Below are 20559 nucleotides of genomic sequence, written 5' to 3'. Positions count from 1 at the left end.
CCAAAATAGTATTTGTTTTGCAATTTTTGCAATTTTTTTTTTACTAGCCCCCTCAAATTTTAAACCATTATTCAATAATTCCATTCTTCTTCTAATCATTTGCTCCTATCTACTATATCCATCCTATATCATTCTGTATAGCATATCCCCTGACCCATTTTCCCAACACCACCTCGCTGAAATCATTCTTATATGATACATTGGTTTCCTTCTACCATATTAATCTATGGGCTATATGTAATATACTGTATGTACTAAGCAGTGACTTTTACAATCCTTCGATTCTCAGAGGTTGTGACTAGGCATGTTTTGCATTTAATATTATTTCCATTGTAAATTTAAATCAAGGTCATTGAGAATCGGCGATTATTAAATCTAGCCCTATGACTTTGTTCCATTAACTATGTCATGCAATCAATTCCACCATATCAGAATCATTGCATTCCATAATCACATCCTCCCTGTCACATCCATCCCTCTTGAACTATTTTGTAAATCCTCCACTTCCGCAATATGCTACTATCCACTATTATACAATGGTTTGGGTAAATGTAATCCATAGGGAATGTTGTAAGTTTGAGTAAAACAAGTTTTGTTATTTTCACAATATCTCATATGTAGATTAGAATGTTTCTAGAAGTTGATATTTGTATGATGAAATATTATTTTGCTAGAGTTGAAGTTCAAGTGTTGAAGGTACAGTAGGCTTATGGTGCGTACACACTAGACAATATGCTCCCTGAGCGATATCGTCTAGTGTGTACCTGGCAGGGTGTGCTCAATGTCGTTCATGACATTGAGCACACCCGCTGAACGATATCATTAACGATATCGTTCAGCGCCGGGCTCTCTCCCCCATTCCATAACATGCAGCAACCTGACGACATTGTCAGGTTGGCCTGCATGTTAACCTGATGAACGATGATGATGAACGACCCGCGAGAACGCGCGTCGTCGTTATCATTCATCGTTTTTGTGTTAGAAATGGACTATAAAGTGGACGACTGAACGATAACGATATCCAATTTAATCGCCCAGTGTGTACGCACCAAAAGGGACGTGAATAATGATTCATCTTTCAGTTTTCCCTTACCTTTCACTTTGTCATTATGTACTACTCTTTATATTATGCACCATATTGTGATCTTTTTTGGTTGTCTACACCTACACAGTTTGAGGTCCCCTATAACACATAATTATCACCTTCTCTATGTTACCCAACCAGATTATTATATTTTATTTGTTCCAAATTATCCTTTCCACCACAGATCATTTTATCCTTCATACTAGGGATGGCAATCGACCATCAATAGTTAAGAACCATCAATGGTTAATTACCAATGGTTTAGCCGTCGGTGGCAGAGATCCCATGATCCTCTGCCATCAAAAGCAGACTGGGACCCCAGTTTTTTTTTCTTTATCCCAACATCACAGGGCTTAGCCCCACCCCGAGTGGCCCGCTAAGCCCCACCCCAATGCTGATTGTCCCACAACACGCCGAGCCTCCCAGCACCAGTGGGCATTGAGGGGTGCAAACCATCGATGGTTCAACATAGTTGCTTTTGTGCAGTCAATGGTAATCACCAATGGAACCTTCGATGGTGAACATCAATGGGCATCCCACCGATGGCCATCCCTGCTTCATACAGTATCCCTTTTTGTCTTGGTTCAGGTTATCTTCTCTTATTTTCCTTAATTTAAAATTCATCTTAATTATATTTTTTAGTGCCATCCACTCTGCCATCCGTGCTCTCCCTTACCCAGTCACCATATTTCCCTCTGTCTTATGGCTGAAGTTGAAAACATTTTACTGGCCACCCTTATATTTAGTGGTGTGAGTTAATGTTAATGTTATGGGCAACCCCTCTTTCTTTTAAGAATATAGATTCTTTATATATATATGATTCTTATTAAGTTTGCCGCCTTATAGTCAGTATATATAGATGCAAATTAGCTATATGCTGTCCTTAATTTTTGTCATCCCAGCACAGGTCTTAGTTGCCGTCCCCTAAATGTGGTTGTTGCTACAGAAAAAATATTTACTTAACCATAATTTAATTTATTTGACCACATCATCTTTTCTCCAATTAATATGCCTTACTCAGTCTCGCCTATTTCAGATCATATATTTCACCTTTATTAATAATGAATCCTCTTATCACGGTATTATATCAGGCCATTTACACTACATTGCTGTAAATGACTCATTTCATTTCAGTGCTCGAAGTGGTAATTTTTAAGTGGGGGTATGGAAATTTTAGTTAAAGCCCACCCCAAAAAAAAGTTTTAGGGACTTTGACAATGAGATTCGGCCTCTGCTTCCATCACAACCCCTGCATCTCATACAACCTACTTCCCTCTCCCACCCCCGGCACATCACACTACCTGCAGGCTACTTCCCTCTCCCACCCCCTGCACAGCACACTACCTGCAGGCTGCTTCCCTCTCCCACCCCCTGCACATCACACTACCTGCAGGCTACTTCCCTCTCCCACCCCCGGCACCTCACACTATCTGCAGATGCTTCCCTCTCCCACCCCCTGCACATCACACTACCTGCAGGCTACTTCCCTCTCCCACCCCCGGCACCTCACACTACCTGCAGGCTACTTCCCTCTCCCACCCCCGGCACCTCACACTACCTGCAGGCTACTTCCCTCTCCCACCCCCTGCACATCACACTACCTGCAGGCTGCTTCCCTCTCCCACCCCCTGCACCTCACACTACCTGCAGGCTACTTCCCTCACCCACCCCCTGCACATCACACTACCTGCAGGCTACTTCCCTCTCCTACCCCCTGCACATCACACTACCTGCAGGCTGCTTCCCTCTCCCACCCCCTGCACATCACACTACCTGCAGGCTACTTCCCTCTCCCACCCCCTGCACATCACAATACCTGCAGGCTGCTTCCCTCTCCCACCCCCTGCACATCACACTACCTGCAGGCTACTTCCCTCTCCCACCCCCGGCACCTCACACTACCTGCAGGCTACTTCCCTCTCCCACCCCCTGCACATCACACTACCTGCAGGCAGCTTCTCTCTCCCACCCCCTGCACATCACACTACCTGCAGGCAGCTTCTCTCTCCCACCGCCTGCACATCACTCTACCTGCAGGCTACTTCCCGCTCCCACCCCATGCACATCACACTACCTGCAGGCTACTTCCCTCTCCCACCCCCTGCACATCACACTACCTGTAGGCTACTTCCCTCTCCCACCCCCTGCACATCACACTACCTGCAGGCTACTTCCCTCACCCACCCCCTGCACATCACACTACCTGCAGGCTACTTCCCTCTCCCACCCCCTGCACATCACACTACCTGCAGGCTACTTCCCTCACCCACCCCCTGCACATCACACTACCTACTTCCCTCACCCACCCCCTGCACCTCACACTAACTACTTCCCTCACTCACCCCCTGCACCTCACACTAACTACTTCCCTCACTCACCCCCTGCACCTCACACTAACTACTTCCCTCACTCACCCCCTGCACCTCACACTAACTACTTCCCTCACTCACCCCCTGCACCTCACACTAACTACTTCCCTCACTCACCCCCTGCACCTCACACTAACTACTTCCCTCACTCACCCCCTGCACCTCACACTAACTACTTCCCTCACGGTTAGGTCTACACAATACAGGGCTGATGGCCCTGTGACGTCACACCCACGTGACTCGGCCGGAAAGGGGGAGGGGCGGGGATGCTAACGGGGGGACCAAAAGTGTCCCCTCGCGGGCTTGCTACGCTCGCCGGGCTTCGGGCCCGGTGGCTCGCTGCGCTCGCCACAGATATTTATTCCCCCTCTATGCCCTAGTGGATGGTAACGCAGGAGCTGTCCAGCCTCCTGCAGCGGTCACATGGTGTCTACGTCACAGAGGTCCTTTCTCCAACTTGGAAATAGCAGCAACCCTTCCCCTCACCCACCTCCCGCACCTCACACTACCTACTTCCCTCACCCACCTCACACTACTTACCTACTACTACTACCTTTCATTCCACGTCCGGAGTCCAGTTTCTCCTCATCCTGTCCTCCGGCTGTCAGTGGGGCTCCGCATGCGGCTCACCATCCTCTATCCAGGCTTTACACATAGCACCAGCTGTGAAACAATCAGCATGGACCAGCAGCCAATCAGAGCTAGCCGTGTACCTGCCTCTGATTGGCTGCCCATCCGCAAGCCGTGATTGGCTGCCCATCCGCAAGCCGTGATTGGCTAGCGGCTGGCACCAAATTAAAAGGGCCACCAGTGATGTTTATTTTTGATTGGCTGCCGGTCCGTGATTGGTTCACGACCGGCGCCAGGATTCTTTATACTGTGGCTGCATCTAACCCATACATGCCTACCCTCCCGGTTTTCGCGGGAGGCTCCCGATTTTTCGGTTAACCCCCCGCACCCCCGGAAGGGTAGGCATATCTCCCGCATTCTGCCCACTTCCTAGTGAAGTGGGCAGAATTAGGAGAATACCCGCGGCAATCGCGGGTCTCCGTGAAGGGGGCGGGGCTTAAGCTGTGATTAGACATGAATCACAGCATTTGGCCCCGCCCCCTATGTAAATTGTGCCCAATCGCGGCAATTTTACCGCGAGGGGGCGGGGCTTAATGACGCGAATCGTCAAGCCCCGCCCCCGTCGGCCCCCTGCTGCTTCTCTTACCCGGGCTTCTCCCGGGAAGAGAATATTAAAGGTAGGCAACCCTGATCTATCCTGACATTGGGACCAGTTTCCCGATGCTAGGTCAACCCAGCAGTGCACTCTTGAGAGATGTGTCCCCAGCGGCAGGGCCGGCTCCAGGTATGTTTAGGGGTTGTGCGGTCACACAGAGGTGCCGGTGTCCGGCAGTAGGAATGCACCGCCCTCCTCCCTGATTGTAGTAGTGAATAATGTAAGCACAGGGGGCGGGCGCAGTGTGGGATGGGGCGGGGGGAACAAGGAACGGCGCAGGGTGCGGAGACACCAAGTGCTGGACCTGCCCAACAGTATACATCTCCAGCAGCTGTTTTTTAGTTCCCAGCGTGACTGCTAAGCGAAAGTTCAGACACAGGCTGAAGTGGCGGTATGGCATACCGCTGTATACCGGCTCACTTCGAGCCCTGTTTCATTATGGTGCATACACACGATCAGATTTTTTCTTCAGATATGGACGATAACGATTTAAAAATCGTTCAGTCGTTCATATCTGATGGAAAATCGTTCATATCTGACATGCCTGAACGATGGACGATCAACGATGCGCGTTCCCGTTTGTCAGATAACGATATCTGACATCTGATGGGTTTGCAGTCAGACTTGGACGATTCCATCCATTTTAATGCAGTCAAAAATCGTTCAATCGTTCAAATCGTTCAAATCGTTCAAAACTTTGGTCAAATCGTCCAAATCGTTTAAATCGTTTAATCGTTCAGTCGTTCATCTGACAAATCTGACAAGTCTGACAAATCTGACCGTGTGTACGCTCCATTACAATAAATTATAACGTTGTTTCCCCTTGTTCATTTTATCTTAATTCTTTATCATCTTCCTTAAGTCACAAGGATACACATACAAGATATTTTGGTTATTTAAGTCAAACTAGATGCACATACAGAGCCGTAACTATGGTTGTGCGACCTGTGCTGTCGCTGGGGGCGCATGGCCCTGGGGGCGGCACCGTTGCTGCTCCACGCACCTGAATGTGGCTTGCAGGGTACCTGGAATGGCAGAGCCGGCTCCAGACAGGCACCTTGCAGCCTGTAGAGCTGCTATTTTCTACTTCCCAGAGCTGTGACCCTGCTCCCTAGGTATATAACATCACAACGTCACGGGTTTAAGGGACGGGGCGGCACAGGGCACACTGCCGCCCAGTTACGGTGCTTTGTACGCATGAATATAAGGCAAACAGACCAATAAGACAAACAGCTAAATATTTAGTAACTCGACATAGTTAAAATACACACATTGAGATGAGGTTTCTCCTAGCAGATTCCCGATTCTCCTTTCCCCTGCTACATTCCCCAAAATTGACCCAAACTCTCCCCTTCCCTTTTCTGCACCTGTGATAGCCTTAAGGTACTTACACACTAGACAATGTGCACACGATGCGATATTGTGAGCAATTTCTCTTGAACTCTCCCCGGCAGCTCCCCGGCTCTCCAGGACACAATATGGTGCTAAAAAGTGTCCAATCTGACTAAAGATCTATCTTGCACAAAATCATGTATGAGATTGGCAAATCTGAAGATGCGATGTACGACCAGCAGGTACGCGCATCGGCATTGTGATCGTGAGAGGACACTCACTATTTGGGAATACAGTATTTTACTCGATTTGTCGTTCCGATTTGTCGAAATCGTGCGAATCGTGTAAAGTATCGTCTAGCGTGTACACACCTTTTGTCTTCATTTTTCTTTCACCTTAATATGGTTGTTGTGAAGGCTTGGACTGCTGCCTATACACTTTCAGTACATTTTTGCCTTTACATTTTTTGTCTTATGTTGAGTCATCCATTATGTACTGTGCACCGTATTTATTGCTCATTTTCTTTTGCACATGTATGTTTGTAGTCGTTTTCAATTTGCATTCCAATGCAAAATAGTTTTTTTTTAAAAACATACTCACACTGAATTATAGCTGTTGACAGCTGTTGAGGCTTTGTGTTTCCATAGTTACCCTGGAGTTTATGCTGACACCAGTGAGCTGGAGTGTTGCTTGAACCTTGGATTAGACCCCACATTTCTTCTAGTTGACTTTGTCTCCTTTAGTATATACTGTAGAATTCACTTATTGGGACATGAAAATGACTTTAAGGTTTTCTGAAATGATGATAATATATGTTGCCCCAAGAAATTTTTATATAAGGTGATTTTTTGTATTGTGTGGATGGTTATCAGACTATGAGGTATATGTAATAGGCTGCGGACTGCAAGTATCGGTGAGGTACGTGTGAGACTGCCCAATGTATAAAAGTAGCAGTCATTTAATAGGAAAAAACAGGTTGTTTTTGCCTTTTGAACATACTTGCCTACTTATTTTTTCCTCCCCAGGAGAAGCCCGGGGAAGAGAAGCAGGTGGGCGGCAATGGGAGCAGGGCTTGATGTTTCGAGTCATTAAGCCCCGTACCTCGCTGTAAATTGCAGCGATTAGTGCATATTTAAATAGGGGGCGGGGCCAAATGATGCGATGCTTGAAGAATCGCGTCATTAAGCTCCGCCTCCTACGCGGAGACCCCGATCGCTGTGGAAATTCTCTAGGAAGTGGGCAGGAATGCGGGAGAAGTGCCTACTCTACCATGGGTGCGGGGGTTACCCGAAAATCGGGAGCCTCCCGCGACTTCCAGGAGAGTAGGCATGTATGCGTTTAAATGACTGCTACCTTTAAGCATTGAGCAGTCTCACACGGAACTCGCCGATGCCTGCAGTCTTCACGCTATTACATATACCCCTATATGGTAGTTATTAAGTAATTGCATTGGGAGTGCAGCATGAAATAACCTCTAGATTGACTAACAGGAGGCTCTGTATTGTGCCTTACTGCCTAACATGTTGCATCATTTTATTATTGGGGTTCGTTGGAATCTAACATAAAATAGTGGAGTAAAGGAGGCGCCTCTCCTTAGGTAGCTTTCCGAAGCCACCATTCATGTTCCAGTAAAGTACATATCTCTCCCCTGGGCTTCCACTGTTACCTAAATATAGCTGCTGGTGCCCACTGTATGAATCCTAAAGGACTAGAAATAGATGGCTGGAGGACTTCAGCCATTGGGAAAATTGTATCAGAGATGGAGTTTTGTGAAGATTGCTCCTGATTGGATGTTTCAGTGCCTGTACAATCAGGTTCTGTCTTCACTACACACAATTCCAATCCTCCAGCCTTAAGTACAGCAGGCAGCAATATTAAAGTAACTGCACCATGTCATGAGATAATAAAGTGGTTGTAAGATGTTGTTTGTCCTCATAGTGACTGGTGTGTCCTTAAATAGTTAGTTAACATAACCTCCTACAATGAATTATCTGCTAGTACTGTTCATAACCAGTATTTGGAGCCAGACGATATACCCGCCCCCATACTTGACATTAGGGAAGTTACATAACGAAAATGGATAGATTATATTATAAGATATACATTTATTAATGAGAATGCCTTGAACAATGTGATTATATTATGACTTATCTAAGTCCTGGTTGTAACTCAGATAAAATGGCTCCTTGCCTCTGTCCTGTCCCCACTCATTCCATCTGACATTATTAGAGACTTGAGGCTTCATACCCTAGTTGGGGCATGGGTGTAGCACTAGCTATAGTGGGTGCAGGGGGTGCCACTGCAATAGAGCCCAGGGGCTTAGGGGACCCCACACCCAAGTCATATAGCTGTCTTGTTAAGTAAACGGGTCCTGGCCTGAAAAGGTTACTCATCAGCGCTCATAAAGGTGGCGCTGGCAGTCTCTGCCTCTCAGTAAAGCTCTGCACTGGTATCCATCTCCCATGCTCCCATTTCACCCTAACAGGAACAGCTGAGCTAATCAGTAAGCTTGGCACAGTCGGAAGGTGGGCATTGATTGCTGCCTTTGTGAGGCGAGCTGGGGGAGTGAAGATTGAGCTCAGAGATTAGGACTGCCCCAGAAATGGACAGTGTGCTGAAGCTAAGAAGGTCTCCAAACAAAGTACATATTCCTGCATTAGGAGGTATCCCTCTTAGGTAGAATCTAGTTGGTCCCCGACCCCTCCTCCCCTGTACTGTATTTCACTGGAAGCTGTAATATTCTCAGCTCTGAAGCCTAGCAGACTTGGGGCTGACAAAAGCTGCCAATAGGGATGGAGCACTTGAAGCATCACCATCTGCAAATAATGTTGAAAAATTAAAAGCAAAAAATTAACCTGGAAACTTCTATGGGGCAAAAATGAACAATCACTGTGAAGAGAGGTGTCTCTTAGAAACATTTGGGTAGGAGCCCATTCAAAATGTTGCTATGTCCCTGACCTGGGGTATAGCTTTATACAAAATAGCCCCATTCGGGCCTGTGGAATCAGGACCATAGAGAACTGTTCCAGGCCTTGGGGTGGCTTAATTTAAGGAGGTATGACCACACCCTATCGCCTCCTCCCCATTTTTAAAATTAAAAATAGCATTTGCTGCGCTGAGAAGCGTTGCTGCGTGCTCCAGAGAATGCTCTCCTCTTCACAGCCAGAGGAGACTGCTGCATCTGCTTCTGGTCAGCAGCAGCAGCCTCCTGGACCCACCACGTGTGCTGGGCTGGGGAGACACAGGCTGCTGCGCTGACCGGTAACGGAAGTGGGGAGAGGAGGTGGACACCCAAAAATGACATATAGTTATTGGCCAAATTAAGCTAATTGAAAATTAATAAGTGCCAAATTAATCATTGGCGGGGACCAGCGGTTCTAAAAATAGGAATATTTCAGGAACTTTTTACCTGCTCAGGGTCTGCGAGAAAAAAGCTGGGTTAAATCCTTTTGAAAATTACCGTGGCTAAATTTGCTAATTGAATAGGAAAAAAACGTGTGGCCGGCCATATTGTGGTAAATTGTGGGTTAAGACGGCTAATTGAATATGCCCCATATTATTTTTTTCACTGAAATGTTATGCATGACTACAGAACATGAGATACTGTACATTGGCATTGGCAGTATACTTTGTGAGATTTTCCTGTATATTCATTCTATATACTCCTGTCAAAGCTATTTACAATATAATTATACAAAACAGTACTTATTCAAAACTCTGACCCCCCCAAAACCCCCTCACCCGCACTTTTTAACTCACTAATTTAGATGAAAATTTTGAAAAAAACATTTGTAAACCCAGAATGTACTATTTTTATCTGTTATAGTTGCCATTATTCTTTTATTTATTTATTTTTGTAATATTAAACCAACAGAATTCCAATTAATGAGGATCTCCACCCATATACAATACATAGATGCATATTATAGGCTGTAGGTAATTATTTTCAGTCAGTGTAATTCAATGTTTATTTCCATTTCATAAATACGACCTCTCGGGGGGCTTGTAGACTAGGCAACTCTTCCTAGTCTACTCACTGCAGTCGATGTGTGTTAATTAAATGAACAATCCCAGAATGCTCTATGGAGCCACAAAGCAATAGGCAGGAAATATTATTCCTTTCCAAAAAAACGTTAAATACACCTGCATATTATCCTAACTCATTTCATCAGCAAAAATGGACCATGAAAATGAATGAACTTTATGACTAAAACATATTGTTTATAAGAAATTATGTTTCATTACCATTCATTGCATCACTAATCACCCAGTGTCATTTTGCAGCCTTTATTTTCTTTTTCGGAAACGGCAAAATACGCACAAGTAAGCTACTGTGTGTTGGCATTGCTAGTTTAGCAGCCTTACCCATAGTCCATGCCCTGGATTGTGCCCGTAGCTCTTATACTACTGATGTAGAGATACTAGCTAACCACCAGACATTCCATCTCTCCTATTGTAATAGCTTTCTGTGTGTAACAATCTCATTAATCTGCTGAGTCTGAGAATATATTTCAGACTTGACAGTAGTTACAGTGGATACATGTCTAGTCATATTAATAAGTGAATCATTAAGATTCTAGAGCAATAGATAAAGCAATTTCTTTCTATGTATTTATGATAATGTAACTAGCTTAGAACATTGCAGTTTCAGTCTAGTTAGCTACTCATTCCATCGGGTTATTTCTGAAAGGTCATATTTACTAGATGGTCTTATGCCACAAGACCAGTAACCCATAGTCCTCTGTTGGGCATTGTGTGGCTTTCCATCTGTTGTGGAGCTACAATTTTCAGAATGCTACACCAGCAGCTCTTGTAAGCGTACCTCTGCTGGCAAAGCATCACTGGAGCTGAAGTTCAACAATAGCTGGTGAACTTATCACAGCACTCTTGGGTAGCAGACGGCTTCCATGTTTTGTGGCATGACGCCTCTGGTGAAATATAAGGCCATGTTCCCCAGAAAGAGGTAGGGGAGCATTTATGTCAGGTTTTCTTGCTTAGTGAGTAAATAAGCAGGCTGTCAGTCAGGGGAAGACTTGTGTTACCCAGATCTTGTGTTGATCTCTAATCTATGGTATTGCATGTCCTGGGCAGGCAAGCGTGGGCGGCGCAGCAGTGCAGGATCGCTAGACAGCAATATGGAAGTAAGTAGGATGCCTAGCTGGATGTGATATGCATTTGAAACCTTTCCTTTCACTTGAACACTTTTTTGTTCCTCTGTATTCTGCTTGCCTCAGATATTGCATGCCTGGGATTCTCACTCTGTACCTTCCAAACAAACACTTATGATTTGTGGGGACACTACTGCTGCTTCCGGCTCCTCGTAATCCTACTAGCTCCTTGTAGCATGACTCCACCACACACGCTTCCTTCTCACAGTGGCTCTGGACCACTAGCTGGCTGCTAACACTCTTTCCTCACTATCTTATACATTTAACGAAGCTCTTGATTGTCGTATGCCTATTTGTCAGTTTATTGATGATTACTATAAAGCTGTTAATTAAGCAACTATATTTACAGGGGAGCAGAGATTGTACCTAGGTAGACAGAAAAAAAACCCTCAATATATTAATTAACTCAATGTGGATTTCATGAGATTTCATTCATCTTGAAACCATTAATTTACACTGACCATGTGTTCAGCCGCCTATCTCTGTGTGTTCACTTCCAGTAACTTGTGTCCCATGACTGCCTAATGACCGTCCCTTTAAGCCCATGCCTAGACGTATTACATATAGGGTTAGCTACTTTCTAGTGCCAGTTTAGTGATCCTGTAGCTAGCGGCAGCGTTTAGCAGTGCATATGATGATTGAGTTTATTGCCAGAGCTGCAGGGTAACAAACAAGTGTCATGTAATGGGTTTGTGTTAGATTAGGTATGTAGTTGTAGTTCTAGTCGTGGGTGTTTTTTGTTCTTGAATTTTAAAAGCTATTTGCAGATCCAGTAATTCTGTTTTCTATGCTTTCTTTTCAGGGGTCCATCATTAGCAGTCCTCACATGCGCAGACGAGCCACCTCAACTCGGGAATGTGCTTCTCGTCAGAGCATACCTAACTCTTCCTCCCTCCTAGGTTCCTTGTTTGGTAGTAAGAGAGGGAAGCCATCTTCCCAAGGCCATCTCGTATCTGGACCACCACAACAGCAGCATCCTACATTGATTTCACACCAACAACATTCATCAAGTCATCATGCAGGACAAGCTGAGGGACAGACACAGGCACAAGTGCACGCACAACACACACAGCATTGGCACATGCCCCAAAACCCACCACCGTACCACCATCACCATCACTATCAACCTCCTCAACACATCCAGCAGCACCAATACCACCCACATGGACAACATTCTTCCCACGCATCGTACATCCAACACCCTCACGCACCGCACTCCCACTCCAGCCACACCCCATTGCCTCACTCCGGGCATTCGGCACATTCCCAGCATGCACAGCAGCACCACTCTCAGCAGGCTCCATCTACGTCCACAAGCACCAAACCGAAACACAGTGGAATTAGCACAATAGTTTAAAAGTATCGTTTTAATAGAACTTCCAGCAGGGAGTTATGTGTCAGAGAAAATAAGAATGATGTCTCCTTAATATGTGAGAACATGCATTGCTTTCTTACTGAGAAAGTAAATTTCATGGTATATTTAAAGTTTTAGTAAAAAAACAAACCTGACCATATTTATTATTTGATTACAATGTAGAATTAGCAAGTATACAGAGGAACGGCCTAGCTGTTGTGTATCCAATAAGCAAACACTCAGCTCTTGCGTAGTTCATAATACTATTTATATAATACTCTTAGTTATACTGCGTGCGTGTACACAGAGACATATAGCATATTATAATATACTGCGTGAGTGTACACATTAGTACCTTAAATAATCGTACATGAAAAAAATAAATATTTTATTTTCAATTCTAGCAATATCAGCATTTTCACTTATTGTAGTTAGATGGGAAGTAAATATATGAAGACGTTACAGTATTTTCCTAAAATCAAGCAATCTGTAATTAAATGTGCCAATTATAATAGCAGTTTGTAACTGTTCTAGTTACACTTTGCTTGTACAAAGGATAAATTATTCTTATTTTAGAAATGAATCTAATTCACATCAGTATTATGCTGTCATATTTCAGGTAAGCAAGCTAGGTAGGGAGAACATGCAGTTTATATACTAACTGACCATTGATCATACAAATTCTCCGACACTTTAATGGCTGTAAGAACTGTGAATTTTCATTACCTACCTTTTTATATACATATATATATAAATATATATACATACGATTTGTAAACACATAAAAGTAGATGTGTGTTTCATGTACTGGCATAACACAACAGTCATGGAATCTCTCCCCATTGTCTGCAGTGTCTTGCTGCCACCATTCGCTTTGATTTTGAGACTATGAGACATTGGAAACCTTTTTATAGCAGAGAATGTATTTTCAGACTTTTTTAGCAGTGTTTTCCATTCTTATTTCCAAGTTGTCTTCTTTTCAGTTGGCAAGTGCTACACGCTGGAGATTTCAGTATAAAGGTTTATCCCACCAAACCTGGAGTTCTCAGTCCCTGAGAGTGTCTGTTATTTTCTCTGTCATCCATCATGTGTCATAGCAGCATCTGTGCCCAGAATTGTTCTTCCTGTAATGAAATCATATTACGTTTTCTTGCATTTCGTTGAATTTAAAATAACAATTCCCAGGAGATTAAGGCTAGAAATTGGTATGAATGATACTTTACACGTAGTAAGGATGAATTACCGAATTTTTTGATTTCTATTTGTACCATGCCCCTTTCATTTATCTTAATAATACCAGCAGAACAGCAACTAAACACTTTGTGCGTCTCTGAGCGGGCTAATTAGAACAGTTATTCATTGTTTCTAAATATGCTTATATATATATATATATATATATATATATATTGTGTATATGTGCATAATTTCTATTGATGGTCTAACAAAACATATGCACTTGCATTGGTTTCTATCCTTACCCCCTAGGTATTCTGAGTACTCAGCAACGTACAGCACCAATGTATGTTGCTGAGATATCTGTTAACAAAAAGATAACAAATGGAACAGTTTTTGTGACCTTTCTGTTCCTGCAAGAAGCAGAGTCAGTGTCCTGGAGATTGTGCAATTCTTCTGTGAGAGACAGAGACAGTGCCCTGGAGACTGTACACTACTCTGGTGAGAGGCAGAGACAGTGTCCTGGAGACTGTACAGTACCCCTGGGAGGCAAAGACAGTGACCTGGAGATTGTACAATTCTCCTGTGAGAGACAGACAGTGCCCTGGAGATTGTGCAGTTCTCCTGTGAGCAGCAGAGACAGTGCCCTGGAGATTGTGCAGTACTCCTGTGAGCGGCAGAGACAGTGTCCTGGAGACTGTATAGTACTCCTGTGAGAGGCAGAGACCGTGTCCAAGAGACTGTACAGTATCCCTATGAGGCAGAAACAGTGACCTGGAGACTGTACAATACTCCTGTGAGATGCAGAGACAGTGACCGGAGACTGTACAATACACCTGTGAGATGCAGAGACAGTGACCGGAGACTGTACAATACACCTGTGAGATGCAGAGACAGTGACCGGAGACTGTACAATATACCTTTGAGAGGCAGAGACAGCGACCTGGAGACTGTACAGTACCCATGTGAGGCAGAAACAGTGACCTGGAGACTGTACAATACACCTGTGAGATGCAGAGACAGTGACCGGAGGCTGTACAATACACCTGTGAGATGCAGAGACAGTGACCAGAGGCTGTACAATACACCTGTGAGATGCAGAGACAGTGACCAGAGACTGTACAATACACCTGTGAGATGCAGAGACAGTGACCAGAGGCTGTACAATACACCTGTGAGATGCAGAGACAGTGACCAGAGGCTGTACAATACACCTGTGAGATGCAGAGACAGTGACCGGAGACTGTACAATATACCTTTGAGAGGCAGAGACAGCGACCTGGAGACTGTACAGTACCCATGTGAGGCAGAAACAGTGACCTGGAGACTGTACAATACACCTGTGAGATGCAGAGACAGTGACCGGAGGCTGTACAATACACCTGTGAGATGCAGAGACAGTGACCAGAGGCTGTACAATACACCTGTGAGATGCAGAGACAGTGACCAGAGGCTGTACAATACACCTGTGAGATGCAGAGACAGTGACCAGAGGCTGTACAATACACCTGTGAGATGCAGAGGCAGTGACCAGAGGCTGTACAATACACCTGTGAGATGCAGAGACAGTGACCAGAGGCTGTACAATACACCTGTGAGATGCAGAGACAGTGACCAGAGGCTGTACAATACACCTGTGAGATGCAGAGACACTCTCTCTTTTTTGCAGCTTCTAGATTTCCATAGTTGCCAAAATTAGATATTTCACTTGTTTTTTCCCCCATTTAGTTTTTTAATGACTGGCTATAAGCTGCGTCTGTTCTTTTATATGCTCTCCATATTACGATTTATCGAAAGTGATTTTTTTTAAAAAGAACTAGAGTCTTTTATGATCTTGTCTTTGGTCGGATCAGCTTCTTGCACACATGCACACATGTTCTCTATAGGTGTCCTGCCCAAATGTATCAAAAAGTTACTTTCAAATGTTGGCAACTACTGTATGTTGTGATGTGAGAAGCAGCAGAGAATGGAAGAATTCTCATAAACTGTAGGGATTGTTTCTTATAGTCTATGAAATGCTTCTGATATACAGGGTCTATTGCTTGTGAGCTACAGAATGCTGTGTATGTATACAGTCTTTGTTGCTTGCAGGCTGTAGACTGCTCCTGATTAACAGGGCCTCTATTTCTTTCAAGCAATAGAAGGCTAATGTATCCAACCTCTGCTTGCAGGCTTTAGAATGCTCCTTAGGTGCAGGGTTTCTGTTGCTTGCAGGCTTTAGAATGCTCATTAGGTGTAGGGTTTCTGTTACTTGCAGGCTATAGAATGCTCCTAACGCATAGGCCCTCTGCTGCTTGCAGGCTATAGAATGCTCCTGAAGCATAGGCCCTCTGCTGCTTGCAGGCTGTAGACTACTCTTGAGGTACAGGGTCTCTGTTGTTTGCAAGCTAAACAGAGCTCCTGATATACAAGGGTCTATATTGCTTGCAGACCATAGAATTCTCATAAGGCATAGGGTTTAGGTTTCTTATAGACTATAGGAAGTTCCTGGTGTATAAGGTGACTGTTGCTTGCAGGCTATAAGTTGCTCTTGAGGCATAGGATCTCTGTTGCTTGCAGGATATAGGATGTTCCTGATACAGTATATACAGTATCTGTTGCATGCAGGTTACATGATGCTCTTTAGGTAGCCATCCATCTATCATTTTTAGACTACGGTACTTTTGAGAAGACAGCAGTTGCCTTTGAAGCAGTTTTATAAATCCCCCCCCCCCCCCCTCTATTCCTTAACAACAACAGAATATTCTTGTAAACTGCAGGAAATCTGCTAATTTATGTCTATTGAGTGTTCATATTAACTATCCTTTACAGATTATGTATTGTAATCTGCAGACTCAGTGTCCTCTGTTGGTTATAGAATGGTTTTGTAATTTGCAGAGGCAGTGTTCCATGTAGGTCATAAATATTCTTGTAATCTACAGATACAATGTTTCCTGTGGGTCATAGAATGTTCTTGTAATCTACAGAGGCAGTTTCCTTTTGGGTTACAGAATGTTCTTGTAATCCGCAGAGGCAGTGCCATGTGGGTTATAGAATGTTCTTGTGATTTGCAGAGGCAGTGTTCCTTGTGGTTTATAGAATGTTCCTGTGATCTGCAGATACTGTTCCATGTTCTTTGAAAATTATAGAATTTTCTTGAGTTGCACAAGTTGTGTTTTTTGTTGAATGCTCTCTGAGGCTCAGTTCTGTTCCATATAGGCTATAGAACCCACTAGTAAGGGAAAGAACATCTCTTTGCATGTCATCTACAGTAAATATTCTAATGCTACATTCTAAATATTGTATATTTGCAAAATATATCAGTATTATTGTTCATATTAGCTGAGGTAAGATGTTAACATATTAAAATATGTAGCCTTTCCTTCTTACCTACTGTACTTTATAGTAGAGATTATATGTAATTTATGTATTATTCCAGGAAAGATAAATCTTTGCAAGTTTGTTTTATTTTAAATCAAGATTTTCATAAAGTACCCAAAAATACATGTTTTATACACTGCCCCAATTTTTTTTGTTATATTATCATGTTCTCTAGGTATTACAATTGGCACAAAAGCCAATTTGATACCATAGCAAAACTGTGCTATTTGTACAGAGATTACATTGTCTTTATATATGTGCCCGTGTGCGTAACGGTTGCATTCTGCAGATATTTGCCTTACAACAGCCTGTGGTACGTGTGCCAGCCTTGGTGCCTCAAGAAGTGTGTCAATGTGTTCAATTTAACTCTGTGTATTGGAGAATAATAAAATATCTTCAAAAGTCATCGGATTATTGATTAAAAATGTATACACATAACTGGGTATTTAAAGAACATTGTAGACACAAAGGGTTAATAAGCATACAGTTAAGTACATTGAGGTTACTTGGTAAGAAAAAGATTGAGAATCTCTGCCTTCCATTAATTGACTGCAGATCAGAATGTCACGTGACGTTACAACTATTGTAATAATGCTGTTGAAAAATACACTGAGGTCCCCTGGTCCCTTTGAATATGTAAATAAGTACAGATAATTAATGTTCAGTACTGAATGACTATTTCAAATACCAGGAAAAGTGAGATTATCTCTTTTTTTTTTTTTTTATTCAGTCACTCTGATGTGCATGTGGGTCAATATTTATTCTAGTTCTTCACCTACCTCTGTGAAAATATACCTACAGTAATTACTAATTGTCATGTCACTGATCCAAAATGTGACAGCCTGCTGCGAAAAAAAAAAAAATCCAGTACCAATAAAGTTATTTTTGATTCAAAACCAAAAAAATGTTCCTGGGGGAAAAAAAAAACAGAAAAATATTACTGAGGAAAAAAAAAAGCTTCATCTTTCCTGGAATTACCAAATAATGTATATGTATTTTTTAAGTTCAGAATGAAATGTACACTGTAAACTATAACAAAATAATAATATACTGTACATGTCTTGTAGAATGACACTCCCCACGGTGCTGCATGTAGCGGAGACCTCTGGTTTCTTAACAGAAGCTGAAATTGGCAGCAGATATTTATACATATATGTATATTGAATCTCTTCTTGTTGACTTGCTGTGTCTCCTGAAGTTCCGCATGAATTTGTTATGTTTTCATTGTAAATATCATTGCACTTCTTGCCTGCAAATAAAGAAGCGATCACTTTGTATATACAAAAAAAGGACCTAATACACGGTTAAACTATTGTGATGGTGGATATAGGACCTTGTAGGAGCTATAGGTGACTGAATATTGTACATAGTGTGTATATTACAATTCCGTCTGCAGTTATACTAAGGTTGCATACCTATCTCTTACTAGAATCCTGACTTTAACATTGCATTATAGAACAATCTAGTTCCTGAGCGTACAGTAGACTGTTAGAACCTCATTAGATGGATCGGATTCTGATGGGGCACAAGATGCATTTTGTAACTAATGGGAAGTGAGGAGTGCTTTCATTTTAATATGCATTCTGTTTGTAAGTAGTAACAAACTCTATCGTTGTACAACTATAACTGTGATCATGTGGACTTACTCAATAAACCATAAAAGATGACAGTGGTATTTTGTGACTGTTAATGTATTTCTGGGACATTATGGCTTGGAACAAGAGAGTTGGGCGTAGAAGGTCATATGATATAATTTGCATATCTGCACACACATAAGGGCATATCCAATTAGCCACAGGATTTCATCCGCGGTCAATTGTCAGGCAAAAGTCCCGCGACGCGGGGATTAGTTATTCAATTAAATAGCTATTTCCCCGCGTCATTAGAATGGGACTCCTGCGCGAGAACACCCTGATTCCGCGAGAACTGCGAAATCAGTATGTTGTACCCGCTCGCACGAGGCCGAATAGGGTGGCCTCACACAGATTTTACGAGGTAAAGTCCGACAGTGGGGACCCCGCTTCTAATTGGATATGCCCCATAGAGTACAGTACAATTTTTTATTTTATTTTCTTAATAGTGAAAATGTGTTCACTTAAATTCAATAGTGGAAACATTAATATGTAAAAGTTTGGGCTCTCTTACCCGGTAACTTGTTACTAAATACAGAAAGGTAAAATAGCAAAGAATTGCTGGTATTTGGTGTCACACATGGGAAATATTTACTACATGGCGCTGTTACAAACCAACCATTTTTGGTGTTTTAGATAAAGGATATAATGCAACAATTCTTTTTTAAAAGCAATAGATAGTAATGTGTCCCCTTTAAATAAATTGGTGATTTACATCACATTACAAAGCAGTCAAGAAAAGGGTGGTTTGTACAACTGGTGCTTAGTAAATAAACCCCCAAGTGACTTTCCTTACAGATGCCGGGCTCCTCACAGTGACCGTGGTAGGGGTCACATGGAGATTGTGTTTTTATGCATGCCATTACTATCACCCAGCTGTAGCAATTACATTCCTTCCAGATGTCTACACGTTTTGTATACTATAGAGACATATACAGACAGAGGGTATTGGATTCTGTGCAGGTTGTTTTGCAGCCAGCCTCGGCTCTGATATCATGGATTGCCATGGAAACCTGCATTTACTGCTGGGTCCAGTTACTCCTCAGCTGTAGAAACACCAGAACGTGGCACTGATCTGACTAATCGCTGACTACAGGCTTCATTCTAACAATCTTTTATGTTTGGTGATATATGCAGCACTGACCACCTCAACCCTCCTCATCCTAATGGTTTTAATCACTATGAACATTTTTCACCATTAAGGGCCACATTAAAGCACAGTACCTGTATTTTTTGCTAACAGAATCTCCCCAAATTGAATTTGGATGTAAACAGTACGTTGTAGATAGAAAGAGCACAAAAATATTGTATTATGGGTTAAAATTCACCGCTACTCTTCCATTTTTGAGAGGGGAATGATGGTGAGGCAGAGCAGAATGACAGCGCATGGTTGGGGACAGCAGTTCTGCTTGTCCCTGACCCTGTTTTGGCATATGGTAAAGACACACCTATCCTATTTGTGCCAAGTGTGAGATGCATGGCGCACCTTAGATGTCAGACCACAGGTAGCGACTCCCATGCTTGAGTACTTTTTCTTGAATATTGCATCTTAGTTGCATACAAATTTGCTTATAGTGTACTAGGTACCTAAAGCTGGGTACACATGTTCCTGCCCAGTTCAGTTGTCAATCACCGCCTGCCTCTGCAGCAAGTGTATGGGTGGTCAGCTGACTGCCTGTACACACAGCACGATTCGCTGATATGTCTACAGATATATCGGCCATCGGCAGTGCTGCAGAGCAGATGCGATATGTCTTTGAACAACGTCGTTCACAGACAACGCTGGTACACACCTGTCGACGCGCCCGCTATTCAATTGGCCGTTCAGTAGAGCGGCCGATATACTGGCCAGTGTGTACCCAG

General features: G+C 43.2%; 1 protein-coding gene across 3 annotated transcripts in view; it reads left to right on the top strand.

Moving 5' to 3' along the window:
- Positions 1-18732, top strand: part of IQSEC1 (IQ motif and Sec7 domain ArfGEF 1) — a 135026-nt gene extending 116294 nt beyond the window's left edge. For 2 of the 3 annotated variants that reach the window (XM_088482469.1, XM_088482468.1), the window contains exons 13-14: positions 11102-11151; positions 11981-18732. In XM_088482469.1, coding sequence (XP_088338595.1) covers positions 11102-11151; positions 11981-12535 — 605 coding nt within the window. In that variant the 3' untranslated portion in view covers positions 12536-18732. The remainder of the gene's footprint in view (positions 1-11101; positions 11152-11980) is intronic. The other variant, XM_088482470.1, reaches the window with a different exon arrangement.
- Positions 18733-20559: the final 1827 nt, after the last annotated feature.

This window comes from Taudactylus pleione, unplaced genomic scaffold, assembly GCF_031769625.1.
Source record: "Taudactylus pleione unplaced genomic scaffold, aTauple2 ptg000289l, whole genome shotgun sequence".
NCBI lineage: Eukaryota > Metazoa > Chordata > Amphibia > Anura > Myobatrachidae > Taudactylus > Taudactylus pleione.
This window is presented reverse-complemented; position numbering and strand designations above follow the sequence as displayed.